At 37.3% G+C, this 20,602-nt stretch overlaps 1 protein-coding gene across 1 annotated transcript; it reads left to right on the plus strand.

Annotated features, from left to right (window-relative positions):
* Positions 1 to 3,404: 3,404 nt before the first annotated feature.
* Positions 3,405 to 18,788, plus strand: LOC122074108 (triosephosphate isomerase, chloroplastic). The gene is made up of 9 exons (XM_042638946.1): positions 3,405 to 3,740; positions 9,217 to 9,243; positions 10,720 to 10,789; positions 11,350 to 11,473; positions 12,442 to 12,526; positions 14,001 to 14,133; positions 14,228 to 14,401; positions 16,564 to 16,646; positions 18,519 to 18,788. Exons 1-9 carry the CDS (start codon positions 3,504 to 3,506, stop codon positions 18,573 to 18,575), a joined length of 990 nt encoding a protein of 329 aa, XP_042494880.1. The 5' UTR covers positions 3,405 to 3,503; the 3' UTR covers positions 18,576 to 18,788.
* The last annotated feature ends 1,814 nt before the right edge of the window (positions 18,789 to 20,602 follow it).

Raw genomic sequence — 20,602 nt, forward strand, 5'->3', positions numbered from 1 at the left:
CCGTCCCATATTTTCTCACCAAGACCTCGTTGGGCATTGGTGTAGGTAGAGCTGCCAATCGGTTTGGTTACTTTTATTGAGTATGTTTTTTAAATCAGTTTTAAGTTGTAATGGATTCAAACTGAAATCGAATTCTAAGTTCCAAAATCAAAAGTGATTATGAATCTTAATTCTAAAATCTGATCTGATTGGTAAAATGGTTTGCTATCAGTTTCTGCCTTTCTGGTCCCTCAACATGACGACTGTGGCAATGGTGGGTGGCTATTGTATGGGGCCACAGGTGATGGTGGTGGTGGTGGTGGTGGTGGTGGTGGTGGAGGAGGAGGAGGAACAAAGTGGGAGGGGTTCTATTTGAAAGCAGCGAAACACCAAGAGCTCTCAGGGGTGAGGACAATGATTGTGGTAGGGTTACAAAGTAGTGGGTGAAATTTCTAAGAGTAAGGGAGTGCTTTGGAGAGAGTAGGGATTGAAGGTTCCGAGGGCATTGAATTAATATCCTTTTTTTTTTTTCTGTAGTGGAAGGGATAAAGAGTCGTCACCTAGATTAAGGTTTAAGAACTTTATTAAATATTTGTGATTTCATTTGAATCGGTCCAATCATAAGATTGAATTTGGATTAGGTTACAGATCAAGGAATGTGTTAGGCATATTGGTCAACTTAGTTAAATTGATTTTATTATTTAATAAACATTTGCACCTATAACATAACCATATCACGGGAGAATTAGCTCCAAATCTAGTTGGAACTGATCCAATTCAAAAGAGAACCAACCAGAACAGCCAAATTTGACATTTGATGTCCCATTAGAAATGTTTTTTTCGAGAGTATTTTTATCTATTATCTAACCAAGCCGATCTAAATCAAGATTGGATTGGTATCAGTCGAGGTCAATCCTATGACTGAATTTTCCGTATCTTAAAACATATTCCAATTAACTAAATTAAAAAATAATGCATATGGTTATAACCAAAGTGGTGAAATGAGAAATTGTAACCTTTTTTTTTTCTTGTCCATTGTCTTATTTTCAAAAATTATTTAAATTAAGTGTAGAAAAGGTATTCAAAATAATTTAAAAGTAATTTACAATTAGGGTCTCTTACGGTTATGTCATTTTTCTTGCCGTTTTTTAGAGGACTTACAAAAATATAGTATTTTATCCTCATTGAAACAAAAAACATGCTATATTAAAAGGACAAAAGTAAAGTCAATTTTATTTTTCACCTACTTTGATTATAACAAGATTTTCATTAGAAAAAGGTTTAGGGAGGTTTGTCCCATGAACCTAGGTTAAAAAAAAAAAATTATTGAACAAGTGCTTGTTAAGTAAAACTATGTTTTTAACAAAAAAAGATGGGAGAAATAATGCCATCAGGTCGTGTGGCACTAACACCTAGGCCAGTGGGAATGTGTACATAGGCATCCAACTACAAGGGCAGCAACATTGAGTGTCTGAGTGTAGAAGGCACAAGTGGCCATTTTTTTCCCCATAAGATATAGGCAAAAGAACCGTCCCTAATCGCATGGTCTCTGACTCTCTGTGTTCAAACATATTTCTCATCCTACCCCTGTGAAATCCAAAAAACACATCCTATCTTTATTCCTATATGTACCTCTAGAGCAAAAACCACTTCATCAGAGAATATTATTTTTTCCAAAAGATATATAAGAAGCTATTATTTAAATGAAAGAAATTAAACTAACCTTAAAAAATGTCCAATGTCATTTTCATCACTGTAGAGCTGCCAATATCTAGAAATTGTGGCACTTAAAATTTTCATTTTTTCTTTTGTAATTTCTTTGACAAGCAGAAACATAATGATTTGTGACATTGTCTTCTTCTGCCATTTTCCAAGTGCTTTTTTGTAGTGCATCAAATTCTCACATCTTTTTCCTTGGTTTTGTATCCATATGCCTCTTTTTGCCCTTTTCCTTTTCCTGATAAAATGTATCACAACACACAGTCGCACAAAAAATATCTGACTTAGAGAACTCCTTGTGTTTGTGGTTCAACATTTTGGCCAGAGCGTTTAGGATTATCCATCTCCAAAATACAAAAAGCTAAAAAAAGGTAATGCTATTAGCCGTGAGGAGGGCGACTTAACCTTCTGTTTTCCTAGTCCTTTTGCTCTAGAACTCCATTTTTTTATTTTTTTAATTTCTTCTGATTTTTCTTTTGCATACGAGTCAGACTGAAATGATTTAGTCGGTTTCATCAGTGGCTTAAGAAAAACTCGGCCAAAAAATATATTGAGTTTTATTGGTTTTTTCAAAATGTGTTGGTTTTTCATTTTATTTTATTTTATTTTTTATGATTTTTGATACAAATGATTAGTTTCGATCAGTCTTATTAGTTGGTCTAATCGATTTCTCTCTCTCAAGCTGCGTTTAGTAGCTATCTATTATAACATTTGTTGGCATTTTTTTTTTCATTTGGTATAGGTGGTTCGTTTTTTCATTTTAATGAAACGAATTGGACCAAAAAAAAAAAAAACAATGTTGGAATATTGTTAATCTTGTTTCGTATCTCAGGTTCCATTTTTTTTGGGGGGGGGGAAGGATTCAATTAAAATGGTTATAACTTTTCTTTGAAACGTTAATGCCCTTGAGAAAATGTATTTATTATCTCTTCATGTCTTACAAGAAAATGTATCCATCATCTTTCGTAGTGCCACAGGCTCGTCCACTTGTTCCTCCCAAACCTTATAGTAGCGGAAGCCTCATGCACTGGATTGCTCTTATTTATTTATTTTTTATTTTTTATCTCATTTTTTTTTTATTCTTGAATATTTCTGTGAACGAAACATTTGAAATTTTGAGATGGTTACAACTGAATAGTGACTGTCCTTGGGTGGATAACTAGATATGAAGTCATTGAGATCATTGCACAGTTTAGTTTGAAACTGCATTCCATCTTATTGCCTTCTCTTAAACCATTTCTAAAATTGATTTACCAAACATCGAAACAAAAGATCGTTATTTTCAAAACAGAAACAATGCCAAACGCAGAACTATTCGAATCAATTCAATCGGTCAACTTTGCACCTCACTCGTTCTTGCAGTTTTTGACCTTTGGTTGGTGATGTTTAGATGTGATGAATCTGAGACTCTCATAGCGTGCCTCACGTGCACCGTTTACGACGTGGTAAGCCATAAGCCACCAACCCAGTTAGCTTCCATGTCCATCAATTCCTCTTTAAATCCATCTAACTCCATCGACCTAAGACACGTGGCAGATCCATACGATCCCCATATTATCCTATACTAAACAATAAAAAATAAAATAAAAAGATAAGCGTATCTACTCTCCAGAGTCCAGAGTAGAGAGTAGAAAAGTACATATGGTGGGCCATAGCAAGAGAGAATAATGTGAATAAAGGGATTATATTGGATTTTCAGTTTTTTTCTCTCTACTTGCGCTGTTTCTGTTTGTAGGTTGTACTGGTTTTGGCCTTTTAGGTGTGTTTGTGAGGTGACTCAGGTGAGGGAAAGGGTGAGGGTTGCAATGGCAGTGGTGTCCACATCTCTTGCATCTCAACTTTCAGGCCAAAAGTCTGCAATCTCCTCTTCTTCTTGTCCACCACCACAATTCAGTGGATTGCGTCGCTCATCCCTCAACTTGAAGTTGGATCAGTCTCAATGTCTCTCAGCTACCTTCTTTCAACAGATCGATTCTCATCTCCGTCTCTCTGCCGGTCGACGACCTTGCAGAGGCGTTGTTACAATGGGTGCTTCTGGAAAGGTAGACTTCTTCCCGGTCGTTTTCTTTTTCAAGTTTTTAATTTAGATTGAATTTGGAGCTCCATGATCTCGAGTGTCCAACATTTTTTTTTCTTTACAATCTCGTACTTATTAATTTTTTTTTTGTTTGTGGGTTATTGTTGAGTGATATCTCTGGTTGCATTTGTGTTATATGAAAGAGTGAGGATTGATTTCACTAGTGGAGGGATTTTTGCTTCCTGTATCATTTTATATGCTATTCCTTCCTTTGAAGTATTTTGTTTTACTTTAGTCTGTGAACATTAGTGGTTGGCCTCCTGCCTCATTCTCCTTTTCTCCCTCAATAAACTGCAAGTTTCTTTTCTCCATAAATGGCCTCAATACCCTGTAGAGTTATTCATGAAAGCTAGGGTGTTTTCCGGTCGGTAGTTTGTGATGTGGTTCTGACTGATCGAAAATTGATCAATAAATATATATATGAGAACCGAGACATTCTCCTTTCTATCTCTCTCTACTATTTGAAATTAATCATAAAATCTTAGGATCCTGGAACTGGTTTATGGAAAGGATCTCTTTTGGAGAGCAAACTTTGCCGGTTCAATAGGCCATAAGAAATGGGTTTGTGGCGTAGAAGGTGCTGGGGCTATTTGAAGTGATGTTGCTTGTTTTCTGAATGTGTAGAGTCCCAGGGGACATGATGTGCTGTTTCACTTCTTTCTGCACTATTGGGTTAATGTGAGCGAAGATGAACTAAAAATTATATTTCATTTATATGCTTAAGATGGGTACTGCAGGTCACTGAACTCACCAATAGATCTAGTTGGTGCCAATAGAAAAGTTAAACTACTAAAGGAGGATTCTACTTTAGCTGTGTCTTGAGAAAGGTATCTTGCTTGAACTTCCTTCTACCTTTGGGTATCTGGCTTGAGTCCTGGAGTTGGTCTTAGACTGTGTCATTGCCTTAAAGATGCCAAAAAAGAAGGTGAAGCATTAAGGGAATATGGAGCTTTGGTTGATGGGAGACCAAACCCAAAGTTATGATAATATGGCTGGATTTGGTTGATGAGAAATGTTGGCCAAGAAAAATTTATATGGAGGTGATGCGGTTAATACAAATAGGTAAGCTCAGACCTTTGAATTTTCATTTGTGGCTCCTAGTTAGTTGTTAAAATGGAATCATATTATGACATACGAAAGAGAATGAGCTGATAAAATCAGAGATTATTTATTGCATAACTGCAATGTTTGATGTTTCACGACCATGGATTTTCAACTGAAACTGAGACATACCTCACCTGAAAACTATTAGAAATCTTTTCTAGTTTTGGCAATTTGGGAGAGCTTGTGCCATTTTAGTGCCTTCTTATGGTTTCAGATCTGTCCCCAGTTTTATGGCCTTGGGACACGTTCAATGGTATGATGATTGCGTGGCCTATCTTGAAGAATCTAGCTGCTGAAGGCAATAGGAAGTGCAGCGGTCAAGGAACTAAAGCAGCAAGATAAATAGAAATAAGCTATTCAGGAGAGACATCAAACAACTCTGCAATTTCAAACGTTCAGTTTGACATGAAGAATGGTACATGGAAATCAAAGAATCATTGAAGAAAATATTCTCATCTCATTTTTATGATACAAACGAGTTTCTCTCTTCAAGTGTATTAAGTCCGTTGAAGTTTGGTTGAATTTCTGTTGATTACTGTGTTCATAACCCAAAGGTGTAGTGCAATCAATGATAAGGGTTTCTGAGGCCGTAATTAATACATAATCAGGTTATTATTTTTGCCAGGTTCTGAGTCCCCCCTTTTTTCTTGGTGGGTGGTTGGGGGGGTTGGGGGGGAGGTCGTGGTGGTTTGGAACTTACCTGTATTTCCATATTATTTATAATTACATGGAGAAAATACTGAAATGCCCATAGCAACAATTTTCACCATCTTGGTTCAATCATAATGAGGAAAGAGACTTTGACAAGTATGCTGTGCAAGGAATTAGAGCTGGGTAGCTGAAGTAGAGAGCAGCTTTGGGGTGTATTGCGATCAATACATTCCATTTAATGTAGTAAGATCTTGCATTCCATTAAATGAAGTATAGACACCTTCATGGTCCATGCTTGATCCTAGGGCTCTAAGTGTGTTTTTCTTGGTTACTCGGCTTCTTAAAAGGGGTATGGGTGTTATCGCCCTCCTACTCGCCACTTGTATGTCACCATGGATGTCGCTTTTCATGAGTCTGAGAAATATTTCACGTCACCTCTTCAGGGGGAGAGTCTTGAGGAAGAGCCTCCTTTTATTATTGATACGTCTCCTATTCAGGGTATGCTCCCATTCAGGGGGAACCACCAGATCATCCTGTAAGAGATGTGATCACTTACACTCGGAGGTCCAAGAAGCAAAAAGCCAAGGAGCAAGACACCACTAGTAACCAACCATACCCTTTTGAAGCACCTACATCGGATCCACCAATATCAGGTAATATTTCTCCCATACTTGATGTTGTACCTGTTGCTTCTTCAAAGCCTCCCATATTTGATATTATACATTTTTCTCCTACAATGGACGATCTTCCTATCGCTGTTAGAAATGGAATTCGTTCCTGTAGCAAGCATCCCATCTCCTTCCTATAGGGCCTTTGTTTCTTCGTTGTCTTCTGTGTCTATTCCACAAGGTTGGAAGGAAGCCATAAATGATCCGAAGTGAAAAGCTGCAATGGTTGAGGAAATGCTGGCATTAGATAAAAATGGTACGTGAGAACTTGTTCTTCCTCCTTAAGGAAAGAAATTAGTTGGGTGCAAGTGGGTATTTACAGTCAAGCAGAAGGCTGATGGGACAGTTGAGTTGTACAAGGCACGCTTGGTGGCTAAGGGCTTTACCCAAACATATGGGATTGATTACCAGGAAACCTTTGCCCTAGTTGCAAAGATGAACTCTATCAGGGCATTGCTATTTGTTGCTGCAAATCTGGGATGGAATCTACAACTAGATGTCAAGAATGCATTCTTGAATGGAGATCTTGAAGAGGAAATTGATATGGATGTTCCTCTTGGCTTTTCCACTCCTCCAGTGCTGGACGTGTCTGCAAGTTGAAGAAGTCGTTATGGTTTGGCCGGTTCATGAAAGCTATGATAAGCTTTGGATATAGACAGAGTCAAGGTGATCACACCTTGTTCATAAAGGCGAAAGGTAACCAAGTCACTGCTCTGATTGTCTACGTTGACGATATTGCAATTATTAGTAATAATAATGAGGAGATCACCAACCTTAAGGCCTTACTAACCGCAGAGTTTGAGACTAAGTACTAGGACCCTTTTGGTATTTCCTTGGGATTGATGTGGCTAGATCTAACAAAGTTATCTTCATTTCCCAAAGGAAGTATGTCTTGGATCTCCTTAGTGAGACAAGTATGCTTGGGTGCGAGCCTGCGGATGCCCTTATGGAGGTTAAACATCAGCTGAGCAGTGCAATGGGTGACTCTGTTGATAAAGAGCAATACCAGAGACCTGTTGGCTGTCTGATCTACCTGTCCCACACCAGAATCGAGATTGCTCATGCTGTGGGTATTGTTAGCCGTTTTTTTCATGATCTCAGGGCACCTCACCTTGATGCTATGTACCGGATCCTACGGTACTTGAAATCCACTCTTGGAAAGGGTGTTCTAACCAGGGGCACTTGAAGATTGAGGCCTTTACTGATGCTGACTGGGCTAGATCTACTGATGATCGGCGATCTACCTCTGGGTATTGTACTTTCCTTGGAGGGAACCTTGTTACTTTGGCATAGCAAGAAACAATCCGTGGTATCTCGGTCTAGTGCTGAAGCCGAATATCGCGCAATGGCACAAGGGATTTGTGAGCTATCTGGCTTAAGAGCCTACTGAGTGATCTTCGAGTTAATATGGAAGGTCCTATGCGTCTGTGTTGTGATAACAAGGCAGCCATTAGCATCGCCCACAACCTTGTTCAGTATAATAGGACCAAGCATATTGAGATTGATATACACTTCATCAAAGAGAAGCTTGACCAAGGGAATGTCTGCTCCCTTTGTTAGTACTGCAAATCAGTTAGCTGATGTGTTTACCAAGGATGTTCATTGTAAGACATTTCATCCTCTCGTCTCCCAGTTGGGAATGTATGATATATTTGCACCAACTTGAGGGGGAGTGTTGAGATGACTGTAGTTAGTTTTATTTTTACCTTGGTTTAAGCTTTATTATTTACTATTTACCGTAGTAAGTATTGTAGATAGGGATGCTTGGTCGTCTTGTAGATAGGGATGCTTAGTTGTCTTGTAGATAGGGATGCTTAGTCAACGTTACCCTACTTTCCTTGTTTGATTTATTGTAATCTTCTTATAAATAAGAAAGGCCTTTGTCAATACTTACAAGTCGAATCATTCGCTAATCTCTGATTCTCAACTTATAGTGACATGGTGCAGAGTAAAGATGTTTGAACGATGAGAAAAGAAAGACTGTAAATGACATGGGTTTAAGTGGCGAGAAAAGAAATGAGTGCTCGTGTTAACAGAAGGTATTGCCTTCAGTAGAGTGGAGTATTGAAATAGGATGTTTTTTTAAAAAGAAATGGAGTAAGATTTGTGCACTCAGCCTGGAGTCGTTGGAACTTGTGAAGAGGCTTGATGAGTTGGGAACAGTGATAAGTGCAATTACAGTGAAGGGATGCATGCAGAAAATGCAGAATAGGACCCCCTCTCCACACCAAAAAAAAAAGGCTAGAAAAAGAAATGAAAAACAGAATGCAAATCCTCACCACAAAAACATGGGATCTGCAGCTTCCAAAATCATCCACAGCTCCCCAAAGACCTATGGGAAACTCCTACTACCACTTCAAAACTCTCGTTAACCCTGTGACCTTTTGTATGGGAAGCAGAATATTTTCCTACATCACAATTATCACTAATTGGCTTCACTGATACAGTGCCAGCTCTTTTGATTGCCCTCTACCCACCATATCCTGCCATTTGGAGCCTAGCTCATCTCTTGCCTTTCCTTAAGTAACAAATGCAACTGTTAATGGCCAAGGAAGTTTTAGCATGTGTGTGATCCCTGAAACTGTGTTCAACCTGGTCATCTATGAGTCAAGGCTGCTTGGGGATCTTTAGTTCTGGTTTAATTATTTGAACCTGAATTTGAAGTAAACCAGCCAAACCTGAAGGAATTTTTATTTAATTGTTTCATATGTGATACCTGAATGTCTTCTGCTGGGTTAGCAACTGCGAAACTTCCATCGTTCTCTCTTTTTGTAAGACATGCATGCACACATACAAAGTTCTGTTCTACTATTAGTTGGATAAATTTGTTTCTTTGTGACTGTGTTGCATGCTATGAACTCAGCTCCAGTCCAGGCAATGAACCTTCATTTCCTGATGAAATTTTAGAGATCAGAATTTCAAAACTATTTAGCATACATTTATATTTTTGTCTGTAAATGGACTGTTCCATTTGTCTTTTCAGTGCTTGACCCTTCTGTTTTTCTCTTGTGATTGCAGTTTTTCGTTGGTGGTAACTGGAAGTGTGTAAGTATCTGTTACGATCTATGTTTTCTTATCCTTCTTGATTTTATTTTTGCTTTAAATCTGGATTCTTTGTTGTCATGTTCAATATCTGTATGATCAACTTTTTAAAAGATTGTTTCCTTAGGTACTTATGCATGTAGTAACATAATATTTCCTTAGGTACCTAAATAACAACCTCCATGATGCATGAATGGAAGAGGCATTGGGTTCACTGTTGCATGGTAGACATAGGTTGGTCCATATGATAGAGGACATCTCATTATCCCAACTTTCAAGTTTCTGTCCCCTTTTTTTGGTTGGGGAAGTGGTCCCAAAGTTAACCCAAATTTTCATGAAATCATAAAAATGCCATTTTGTTTCAAGGGAAGCCTGTGGCATTTTTGTATTTCTTGTCACTTATTCTCTCACTTTTGTGCTGCCTTTCCTGCTTTCTTGAGCCGAAACTTGGTCAACAAAGTGGATGTATACTCTGTCACATGATTAAGTTGGAGGAGACAATCTCCATGAGAGCTGATCATCCTCATATCTGTTCTTCCTTTCCAGAAACCCTGGATACAAATCTTCACAAACAATTATGACTTAAGATCATTAGGATTAAGGTCTGATCATGACAGTGCATAATCTTTCAAACATTGCTGTCCTGGACCTTTGCCTTGAAGCATTTCCTTCACAAGCTTGATTTCTGCGTAGCCCTCAGAATATGTTTTTGTGTGCGTGAATTTTATTATCATTGCCTTTTGTTTTGGGATGGTCAAATGTTTGCCCATATTACTGGCTTTATGAAATTTGATTTGTGTATGGATGTCATTTTTAATTTCATTGATAAACAGATATAAATATTACTTGTACACTTCACTAGAACTTTGAATGGTTGTTGTCCTAATCTTGCTGTCTCTTGAACTTGTATGATGTACTTATATATTTCTGTGCCAGCTGCCAACAGTTCTATGTTTTTGGTTAACAAATGTTTTAACCCCTTCCATATTTCTCACTTCTGTGAACTCCCCCCCCCCCCTTCTTTTAATTGCTCCGTTTTATCTTATCTGAATGGATGTTTCATGTTGTCTCCATGCTTTTATACTTTCACTTGACATTTTTTACACCTACTTTCTTACTCTTATGTATGTGACAAGTATTTTCCACTACTGTGATCTGATGGATGCATGGTATAATACTTCTATTTAGAGATAAAAGAAATGCTTTCAGACAATAGTTATTGTCTGCCACTTGTTTGTGATAATGATTGATGCATGATTAATAATTTTCCATGTATATCTATCCATGAATATATTGCATACTTTAATGAACTAGAAGTACTTTGGTTGTACCAAATTGTGGGAAATATTTGGTTCTACCTTTTTTTGTTTAGATTTACATATTAAGTTGCGTTTCTTCTCCTCCACACCCCCTCTCCCCAATTGGATTGTAGTCTTGTGTAATTTCATCTGTTGCATCTTCTGCATTTGCTTTCTGTAGAATGGGACTAAAGACTCTATCAGCAAACTTGTTGCTGACTTGAACAGTGCAAAACTGGAGCCTGATGTTGGTGAGATAAATTCATGATTCTTATATAGCATTTTTTTCATAATATAAATGTTTCTAAACTTGGGCACTTCTGTTTAACGGTTTCTTCTTCTTTTCCCTGTTCCTTTGGGCATATTTGAAGTATTTAAGAAAAAAGATAAAAAGATGTCCACCTCTTCTTCTTCCTGAGCATTACCAATAATATTTATGCCTTGATTTCATATGTATAGAATTATTACTATTCTTTTACCCCCCCCCCAAAGAAAATATTACTCTTCTATCGTATATTATTATTATTAAACTGACTATTGATATTTTATATGAGACCCAAAAAAAAAAAAAATCACAAGAGAAATTGTATATCTCGGTCCTACAAATACTCAGTTGGTGCTAGGTTTTTTGGCCTTTATAATATACATGCTTCCATTTTCTCTCTCAGTCAAAGGTTTTCTGGGGTTTCTTTTCTAGCATGTTCTTATTTCTTAGATAGCTGTTAAAATATGCTTCTTGTTAATTTTTTTTTTCTATCTATTTTAAAGAAGAAATTCTTATAGTTATTCTTTCATTCTCTGAATGCTGCAGATGTTGTTGTATCACCTCCCTTTGTATACATTGATCAAGTAAAGAACTCGTTAACTGATCGAATTGAGATATCTGCACAGAATTCTTGGGTTGGTAAGGGTGGAGCCTTCACAGGAGAAATCAGGTTGTTTGCTTCTCTTAGTTTAATTGAAGAACTATATTTTTTTCTCCATTTTTTTCCTCCCACCGTGACTCCCATTTTCTTTTTTGGGTCAAGAATGCAAACAACTTTGACCGGAAGATCCCTGGTTCAGTCTTCCAACTACTGTTGAGGTGAAAGTTTCAGTTTTCCAGAAAACACAGAGGTCCGAAGAACTTTCCTTTTCTATTTGCAAAATAAAAAAAATAAAATGCCTAGTTTGCCCCCTAAAAGTGTTGAAGATATGGAAAATGGGGGAACAAATGATAAATAGAAGAAGGGTGTTTTTCCTAGCTACAGTTGAGGGGCGGCAGGGGTTTTATTTGTTTTCTTTGACTTTTGGATACATATGACAATTCTGAACATTTTTTATGATAAGTTTTTCAGTTTGGTTATAATGGATGCTATGACTTACTGAGATTCTTTTTACATCTGAAAAATTTTAAGCATGTCTGACTCATGTATTTGTGAGATGGAAACCACTCGTTGATTTTTGGACATTGCTTGATGCTGCGCCTGCAAGAGTTCATTGACAATAAATGTTTGATGTTGGTGCCAATCGCCAAAGAATCAACCAAAGATGATGTTACCGGAATGCTATCACATTAAATGATCTATGTAACAAAGTAATATATAGTAGCTCTACTACAAAGTTCATACTTTTTTTTTTTATTTTAATGTTTAAAGTTTAAACTCTATTTACATGTGGTTGTTCTTCTGGATGTTACAAATATCCTTCAATTGTGGTGCAAAGTTCCAAGACAAAAAACATCAACCTTTGCATTGATACTTGAAGTGGATCATAAATTCATATATCATCAAGGATGCAATTCATTCTCCTCAGTTTTTTGTTGGTTATTTTTTAAGCGATCCCACTTACTCCTGTTTTATGAACTCATTCCTTGAATCTAACAGCTTCACTTAATTACTAAATCTATCTTTTGCCTTTATAGTGTGGAGCAGTTGAAGGATATTGGCTGTAAGTGGGTTATTCTTGGTCATTCTGAGAGGCGACATGTTATTGGTGAAGATGATCAGGTATAATTTCCAAACCTATTCCTTGGAAGCTCTTCAGCAAGCACTTGGTCATTGTTTCATGCTGGAGTGAGTATATGATGCAACCTAGGGTTCCAAGCTATAGGCCCATCTAGGTGATAAAATATCAAAAAAGTGGACAGTGGTAATTTCCTAATTTTCAGGAGTATTTGGGACCCTTTTGGATAAGGCACACAATCTGGGGATGAATGCATATGAAGAAAGGGACCTTCCTATAATTTCAAAATAGAAGGGCGGTGGGGTGGGGGAAGGGAAGAAACAACTTTTGAAAAGAGGGCGCAAAACTTTAATTTCTGAACACTTTAGGACTTCTCTGGAAGATAGAATAGACGAGGGAATAAAAGAGAAATTTTGAATAGAGTGCATCTGAAATTTAAAATCAGTACTGGACTAAATTAAGCAAAGTTTAGGAAAGGATGCCCTTCTAAGAAATAGCAGATTTTGTCCTTATTTGTGATAAAAAGACTTTCTTCTTCTACCACCCGATTTCATAGAACAACACTCACGTTAAAGCGAAACCCAAGAATGAGCTGTACCTTTATTATCAATCTCAAACAGTTCTGAAGCTTCAGGACCAAAATCGTCTAGGTCCACTGAGAAGATCCTATCCAGAAAATAATATTTTAATGAGGTTAGAGTGGCATGTGTTTATGGCAGAGAAAACCAGAAACAGAGCAGCTTCTATATTCAGTCAACTTAGAGATATATAAACTGGTAATCAAAAACAGATACCAGCAGAGAATAGAAACAAACTGATAGCTCCTGAACTTCTGATCATATTATGAACCAACTGAGAAGTTGAAAGAAGATAGCAATCCGAAATTGGTTCAGAAAACAGGGGTACCACCTAGACTAGAAAGAAGAAGAAATGAAGAGAATAGAAGCAAAGGAACAAAAGAAAATAGAAGAGAGAAGGAAGGAAGGTTCACACCTTTGTTTCAAGTATGAAACAGAACCGAAGCAAGGAAGGAGGTAAAATCACTCAACTAGCATGTGGTCTCCGATGCAGGAACCAGCAACCATAAAAATATGTTATTTTCTTTCTAATCTCTAAATAATTGATGGATACAGGTATGCATGTGAATAGACTCGAAGGTAATCCTATTCGTATTCTGAAACAAAATTGAAACTAACTTGGACCGCTACCTCCTATCAATGACAGCCAACTCTGTCATATAATAATGACATTAGTTTTCCAAAAGTAAACCCAAACAACTAAATAAATTCCCTAGCTATCTTTACGGAACTGAAAACCAAGTTTAGGCCTTATTCTCCATTGCTTGGGTTTACAGATTGGGTCATGCTGGTCCAACTGGGCTAGTGCTACTGCATTATTATACCTTACTTCACATTATGGTATCAACCAGGCTAGTGCTACTGCATTATTATACTTTAACTTCACATTATTATATCAACTGCTAGTTCATAATTTGATTTAAATTCCTTCCACATTCAGTTTATAGGGAAGAAAGCTGCGTATGCCTTGAGCCAGGATCTCAAGGTAATAGCTTGTATTGGAGAGAAACTTGAAGAACGAGAAGCTGGGAAAACTTTTGATGTCTGCTTCCAACATATGAAAGCTTTTGCAGGTTGGCTTTTTTTTTAGCTTCTTGTTGAGTTTCTTTTCTTGAGGATCACTTTAGATAGACATGTCCTAATTTTGGATCTGTTCATGGCATCCAGATAATGTCCCCAGCTGGGATGGTGTAGTTATTGCATATGAGCCTGTTTGGGCTATTGGAACTGGCAAAGTGGCCACTCCTCAGCAGGCTCAGGAAGTACATGTAGCTGTTCGTGATTGGCTTAAGAAGAATGTCTCAGAAGAAGTTGCTTCTAAAACACGTATCATTTATGGAGGTATTCCATTTTCAACTGCATCATTTAAAGATATCAATGTTACATGTACCTTCTGTATGGGTGTAAACTTGTAATTAGTTTGTGTTTTTACCAGATAAACTACACTGTACATTTTATTCTTTAAATATCGGGGTTCTATATCTTGGTTTCTGATTCCATGTTATAGGTAGGGTATATAATGCTGTCAGATTGTATGGTAAGAATTTGTTTTGACATTTGCATTCATTATCTACTTGATTGTGTAAGCATCATTCAGAATTTTTTGGTGCCAAGTTCATTTGACAAATTCTGTTACATATGAAGGCAGTAATCCAGAAACTGTATGTTGCACTTACCCAGATATAATGTATGAAATAATTAAATATATCTGGTGAAAGTATATTAATCATCCAGTTAGATTTCAATCCATTCTATCACTTTCACTTAATAGGCTTTCATCTATGAGTGAAGTTAAATTTGGATGGAGACAAAATCCTGGGATACTGTTTGGCCATTGTGAGATTCTTCTCGGAGCTGCTTATCTATCTCTTTTAGACTGGATCACTTTGAGATAGTTGTTTGTTGTTCTAACCCCAGTTAGCAAAAATGCGCGTTCCCCTTTTTTACCATTTAAAACACGTTTTTCCGTATGCTTCCCAAAGAACCGGAAAAAGAACAGCAAATGGCAAGCATTCCAGTTCTAAACACGTTTAAAACGCGTTAAAAATAAGTTTTCGATTTTTTGGCATTTTTTAAGACTTCAGGCTTGTTGAACATAATGGTCACTTAACTAATGATATCTTTATCTTCCAAACTCCGATCAACCTGATTTTTTCGACAACATGAAGCTAATTTGAAGGCCTACATTTCTCATGATATCACCGTCAACTAAAATTCAGTGCACGGACCCTAAAGTTGAGCTGCAAACTGATGCATCTGCTAAAAGGTGTTTCTAAAGTGATGACTCCCAACTCCAACTGAACATGCATTACTTTGAAAGTGTGGTAAATATGTTGACAACAATGAACAATATCATAGCCAAGCCTCATTGCTAAACAAGACTTTGGACATGTTTTTTTGTTATGGTGTATGAGTTTAGAATTGGTGTTAGATGATATTCAGCGATGTCTTAGATCTTATAATGAGTTGGGGAATATATATGCATTAACGTTGGATGTTATAATTATTTTGAACATTAGATGCAGATATTCATCTAATAATTCCTTAATTTATATGAGGATATTGGTGTTTTTTTAGTCCCTTTTTTTAAAATCTAGATGCGTAGACCACGTACCATCCGTTTATTGTTTTTTACCGTTCTCTGTTTTTTTGGCTGTTTATTTGATATATTGTTTGGAAGTTTTCACCGTTTAAAACCCGTACCGTCTGTTTGTTTTGTTTTTGTTTTTTTTTCTCATTCCTGTTTTAATATGGTTCTAACAAGTAGACAAGACTGTTTTCTTGAATAGTAGTTATTTAGTTACAAAATGTAGCTGATGCAATTTTAAAATTAAAGTCTCATTGTCATTTAATCTGCAGTAGTGGTCTACCTTTTAATTTTCTTTGTGATGCCAATGCCAATCTGTAAACTACAAAAGCACTGATTGACTTTGTCAATAATGGTTTGTGATCTCTCTCTCGACACGTATTCTACAGTGTTATGTTGCAGTACGCACATTATTGATTTTTATACTTCTTTCTCTAATGGTTGGTTTATCATTTCAGTTACTATCACAGGCCCGAACTGTACTGGCTTGATAGTTAGCTAGTGAATTAGTTCTTTGGTGCAATATTGAGCCTCTAACTATTGACAATTGAGACCTCAAGCACTACGGCTTGGTGACAAGTTGATGCTATTAGATTTAGTACTTGCTGACAGATTGTTCCATTTATGCATTTAGATGCTTTTGGCTGATTCAGTTCAGTGACTTATTCCAATTACAAGCTGATTCAACTACATTATGAAGAAGCTTCATGGTTACTCTGAATCAAAGTTTAACTTTTCTTGCTAATCTCTAGCACGTATTTTTTTTTTTTTTTCGTGTGTGTGTTAGTACTGATCTCTGTCAATACCCTTGCAATGAGCTAACTAATTTAATTTGGTTTGGGTGAATCCTCTAACTTCATTGTTGGTTGATTACCTATGCTCCTGGTTTCATTAAAACGTTTCTTTTCTTTGGAAGGGTCTGTAAATGGGAGCAATTGTGCTGAGCTTGCAAAACAAGAAGATATTGATGGATTTCTTGTTGGTGGTGCTTCCCTGAAGGTACTCTTTTATAACATATTACAGCCTGTTAGTTTAGTTCTCTCTCTCTCTCTCTATGTGTGTGTGTGTGTGTGTGTGTCTGTCTGTCTGTCTTTCTGTGTGATGCATGCATGTTATTACCATATATGAGAAAAGAAACTTCATGTCACAAAATAGAGTAAACAAAATGGCCATGAAATAAAAATCGTCAACAGTGGAGAAGGTTCCAATTCTGACCAGATAAACTCAAGAAAACACACCAGATGAAACCATTACTTTCCATAATGAAAGTATGTGGTTTGCTGTTTCTTCCTCTTTTAGTGACTTAAAAGACATCCATACCTGTTTTCTTCAATTAATCCAGTGCCATCACTGCTTTCTTCGCAAGAATACAAGCAAAAAATCTAACTCTACGTGGATCACCCACAAAGTAAATTTCCCCCTTTGTCTACATGCCTCCAGATCCAATCCTCACATAAGTATTCATAGTATTTCACTGTAAGCACATATGTGGTTTTCTTCCCCTGATAAATGATAATAATCAGGTTTCTCCTAAATTAAGTTACCATTGATACCTCGTCATTTGACAATTTCATACAGTTGGTTGATAGTTGAGACCTTTCAAGAGACTGTGTCATGTAATCTGGGAAAACGATCACATAACTTCCCACACCGCCATTTATTTATCTTTCCCAAACCCAAACTCCATCCCGGTTCCGACTTCTAAAGCCACCTGCCCAAAAATAGCATCTTCTATTGTTCCATTCTTCTGCAATCTATTTCCGCAAACACAAGCTACCCTAAATCCTTTAGCATAGCAGTTCCCACCTCCAATCAACCAAAATGAGAAAGACGGGGACAGAAAAAAAAAGGGGGGGGGGGTTCTTGCTCTTCAAATACTTTTTTCCATGGAGAGTTACTCCCTCACTAGATCTCCTCAACCATTTATCCATGAGATCCCAAAATCTAATACTTAATCCTCAATCACTTGGGAAAACTTCTTCGACCCATTGACTTAAATCAAAATCATTGCTGATACTGGGGTCAGTTGGATACATTTACTTCACCATTATTTGGTTATTTTTCATGTTTTAATTAAATGCGTGCTAAAATGCTCAACCATGAACATAAATGCTGATGCTCTCTTAGGTACTCTCAGTTATTTTGAAAAAAGTGGTAGTTTAGGAGAAAATCTGTGCTTTTCAGGATTCTAGCCTATTCCAATAGTAAGCTATGTCTTGTACAATATACATAATATTTAAAAGATTGCACACAGTTAAAACTGGCAATGTTTGTACCTATGTCAGCTAAAATTTAATTTGCTCACGAGTCATGAGTTACTGTTCCTGTATGCCTTTTTGCACATGGTATAATGGAATAGCCAGCTACGATAAGGTTAGGCTTCAGCATCTCTTTTGCAAATAGCACATATTCACTTGGCTGCCAAGTGAACAGGTTTGGCGTGGGAGACTTTCTTGACTGAAAATCTCTCTGGTTGGATTTACCTCAACTGTCTTATCAGTTTATTGCCAATAAAATACAGATTTACTGGTAGTCTATTCATTTACCATTGACAATCTTTTCATGGGGGTTGATTCTGGAGAACGTAGCATCTCCTAAGATAGCTCACTGGCGCTAATGACCTCACTGTAATTTATTCATGTTGAAGACCTGACATGAATGTACTCATAAAACTAGGGTAATGAATAACCCATAATTCTGCCTTTTTTTTTTTCTCTTAAGCAGACTATATTATTCAGTGCTGCATAAAGAAAATATTTATATATGTATATATATTATTGTGCTTTCAGAAGATTGATTCTGTTCTTGCTCTAGGAACACGTCTGTCAGTTCAATAATTGTTTTGCACTGTTTTAAATCCTTACGCTGCAGGGTCCTGAGTTCGCAACTATTGTCAATTCTGTAACATCCAAGAAAGTGGCTGCTTGATTATTCGTGTAGTTTCAGCGCCCAGGAAGGCCTAATAATCACAATCTATGACCAAGCTGTATTCAACAGGGTTTTGATTGTGCTCAGTTTTCCCCTTAATGAGAAGCAGATTGCTTTAGCTTTTATGTTGTAACTTTTTATCTTTTTGTTGGAGATAATATGCTAATTTTTCTTGTTGAAATTGAATTAATAAAATATAATCATTTAGTGGCATGTCGCATGCATTTACGTTTTTGTTGAATGAAACATCAATTGCAGGTTGTATCATAAATTATAAATTTGATCAGATTTCAGGCAATTCATATCATTGTATCTGCTCATCTCTGAAATGATTTTATTTTATTTTTTTACTCATTTTACTTAAGAGTACATTAAATTGTTGTGTTTCCTTTCAAGCTAAATGGTTTTCTGTAAGAATTTTCCCTCTTATCATTGCATTTGCTTTATTCATATTAAATGCAAATCGTGCTCTTGAGGTTTGGTGAGGTGTGATAAATCATGCCTTGGCATTTCAAAACAATAACCTCTCACGTATTTGATTATTCTATTGGATTTGCAACCCAGTAGCAATGCTCCTTGATGCTGCCAGAGTAGGGAAGGGCTGGAGGGAGAGGATTTGTGCGTAGTCAAGCACCAAATCGTTGAATGAGGTGAAGGGTTGTGTACTGTACACAGTCGTGCCCATCCAATGGTTTGGTGCATAGCCTGATAGGCGTGCTGCAGTGCACATAACCTTTTGCATATATTGAATGCGAGGAGGTTATGTATGCTGCAGTTTTCTTGGAGTTAGTGGCTTAATCAATGGGAGGGTTGGAATGGGATGGGGAGGGGCACAGGAGATTTTTCCTAGGGTAGGAGGGAGAGACAGTGATTTAGGTATACCGTTAACATATCCAGTCTTTTCCTATATTTAATTAAACAGAACTTTTTCTACATTTCGACACACGACCGAGATAACAATTCTTATCCGTTTCCTTAATACAAACATTATCATATCTATTAGTGTATGATGTCTTGTATTCCGTCGCAGTTTAATCCAGGGAGTACTGGTGCAACACTTAGACAGTCAGGACGGCGGTCCCGCTAGTCGGTTAGCGGGCCATGGGGGTTGCAAGGGGGCAGGAGGCCCCCCTGCATGCAGGGGGTGTAGGGGGGCGTAGCCCCCTGCTCGAATTTTTTATTTGAGGGCAATTGTAGTTTAATCCGGATTAGAGTTTTTTCTCGCTATGTATTTGTAGCGAGGGTTTCTTTCTCTGTAATGCAAGCAATACTGAGAGGTGTGAGGACGAGCGTTGTAACCCTATTCTCCATTGATAGTGAAGCAGGATTTCATCTCACCGAGGACGTAGGCAACCTTGCTGAACCTCGTAAAATCCGTGTGCATTGTTTGTTTTTTTCCATTATCTTCTACATCGTTTTAGGGTTGCGTTTCTACAATATCATCATTAAAGATGAAACATCATGGAGTGAAGAAAGATCTCCCATGGACAGCCTATAGTCGAGATCCCTAGGATAGCTGAGTGATTATTCTCTGTAATGAGTGTAGTGATGCAGTGAGCATCGGATGGCTAAGAACATCTGGGCATGCACCCCGAGGTCCTCTCGGCCATGTGATGCTCACTGCACTCACTGCAGAGAATGTTTTCACCAAAGTATTGGGTATCTCTCCAAACTTCTAAACATGTCCATCCTTGCTCCTTCCCTCCTAGCAATCTTTTAAAATTTCTAGGTCTTGAGGGCATCCTAAAACACCATGATTCATTTAGACCACAACAAATTGAGAATTAGATAGAAAGGCCGAGTCCCATCTAGCCTCATTAGTCGAGGGATCAAAGTTGTCATCACATATAAAGGGGTATCAAAATCTAGTTCGAACCGACGAAACTGTACCAAACCAAAACCGATATGAGCTTGTTGGGTCATGTTTTGGATTAGGGTTTTGTGAGATAAAATCTAAATTGAATCGTAACAAAACCGATATAACCCAATACCAACCCAAAATTCATAAAAAAACTCATTTTTTCCCG

Source organism: Macadamia integrifolia, chromosome 3 (assembly GCF_013358625.1).
Source record: "Macadamia integrifolia cultivar HAES 741 chromosome 3, SCU_Mint_v3, whole genome shotgun sequence".
NCBI classification, from domain to species: Eukaryota; Viridiplantae; Streptophyta; class Magnoliopsida; order Proteales; family Proteaceae; genus Macadamia; species Macadamia integrifolia.

What these genes read in the sequence shown, in the direction of transcription:
- LOC122074108 (XM_042638946.1), top strand. Translation starts at nt 3,504, where the DNA reads ATGGCAGTGGTGTCCACATCTCTTGCATCTCAACTTTCAGGCCAAAAG. An exon ending in AACACGTATCATTTATGGAG is followed by an intron (nt 14,402 to 16,563) that starts GTATTCCATTTT and finishes TTTCTTTGGAAG; the next exon opens with GGTCTGTAAATGGGAGCAAT. An exon ending in TTGGTGGTGCTTCCCTGAAG is followed by an intron (nt 16,647 to 18,518) that starts GTACTCTTTTAT and finishes CTTACGCTGCAG; the next exon opens with GGTCCTGAGTTCGCAACTAT.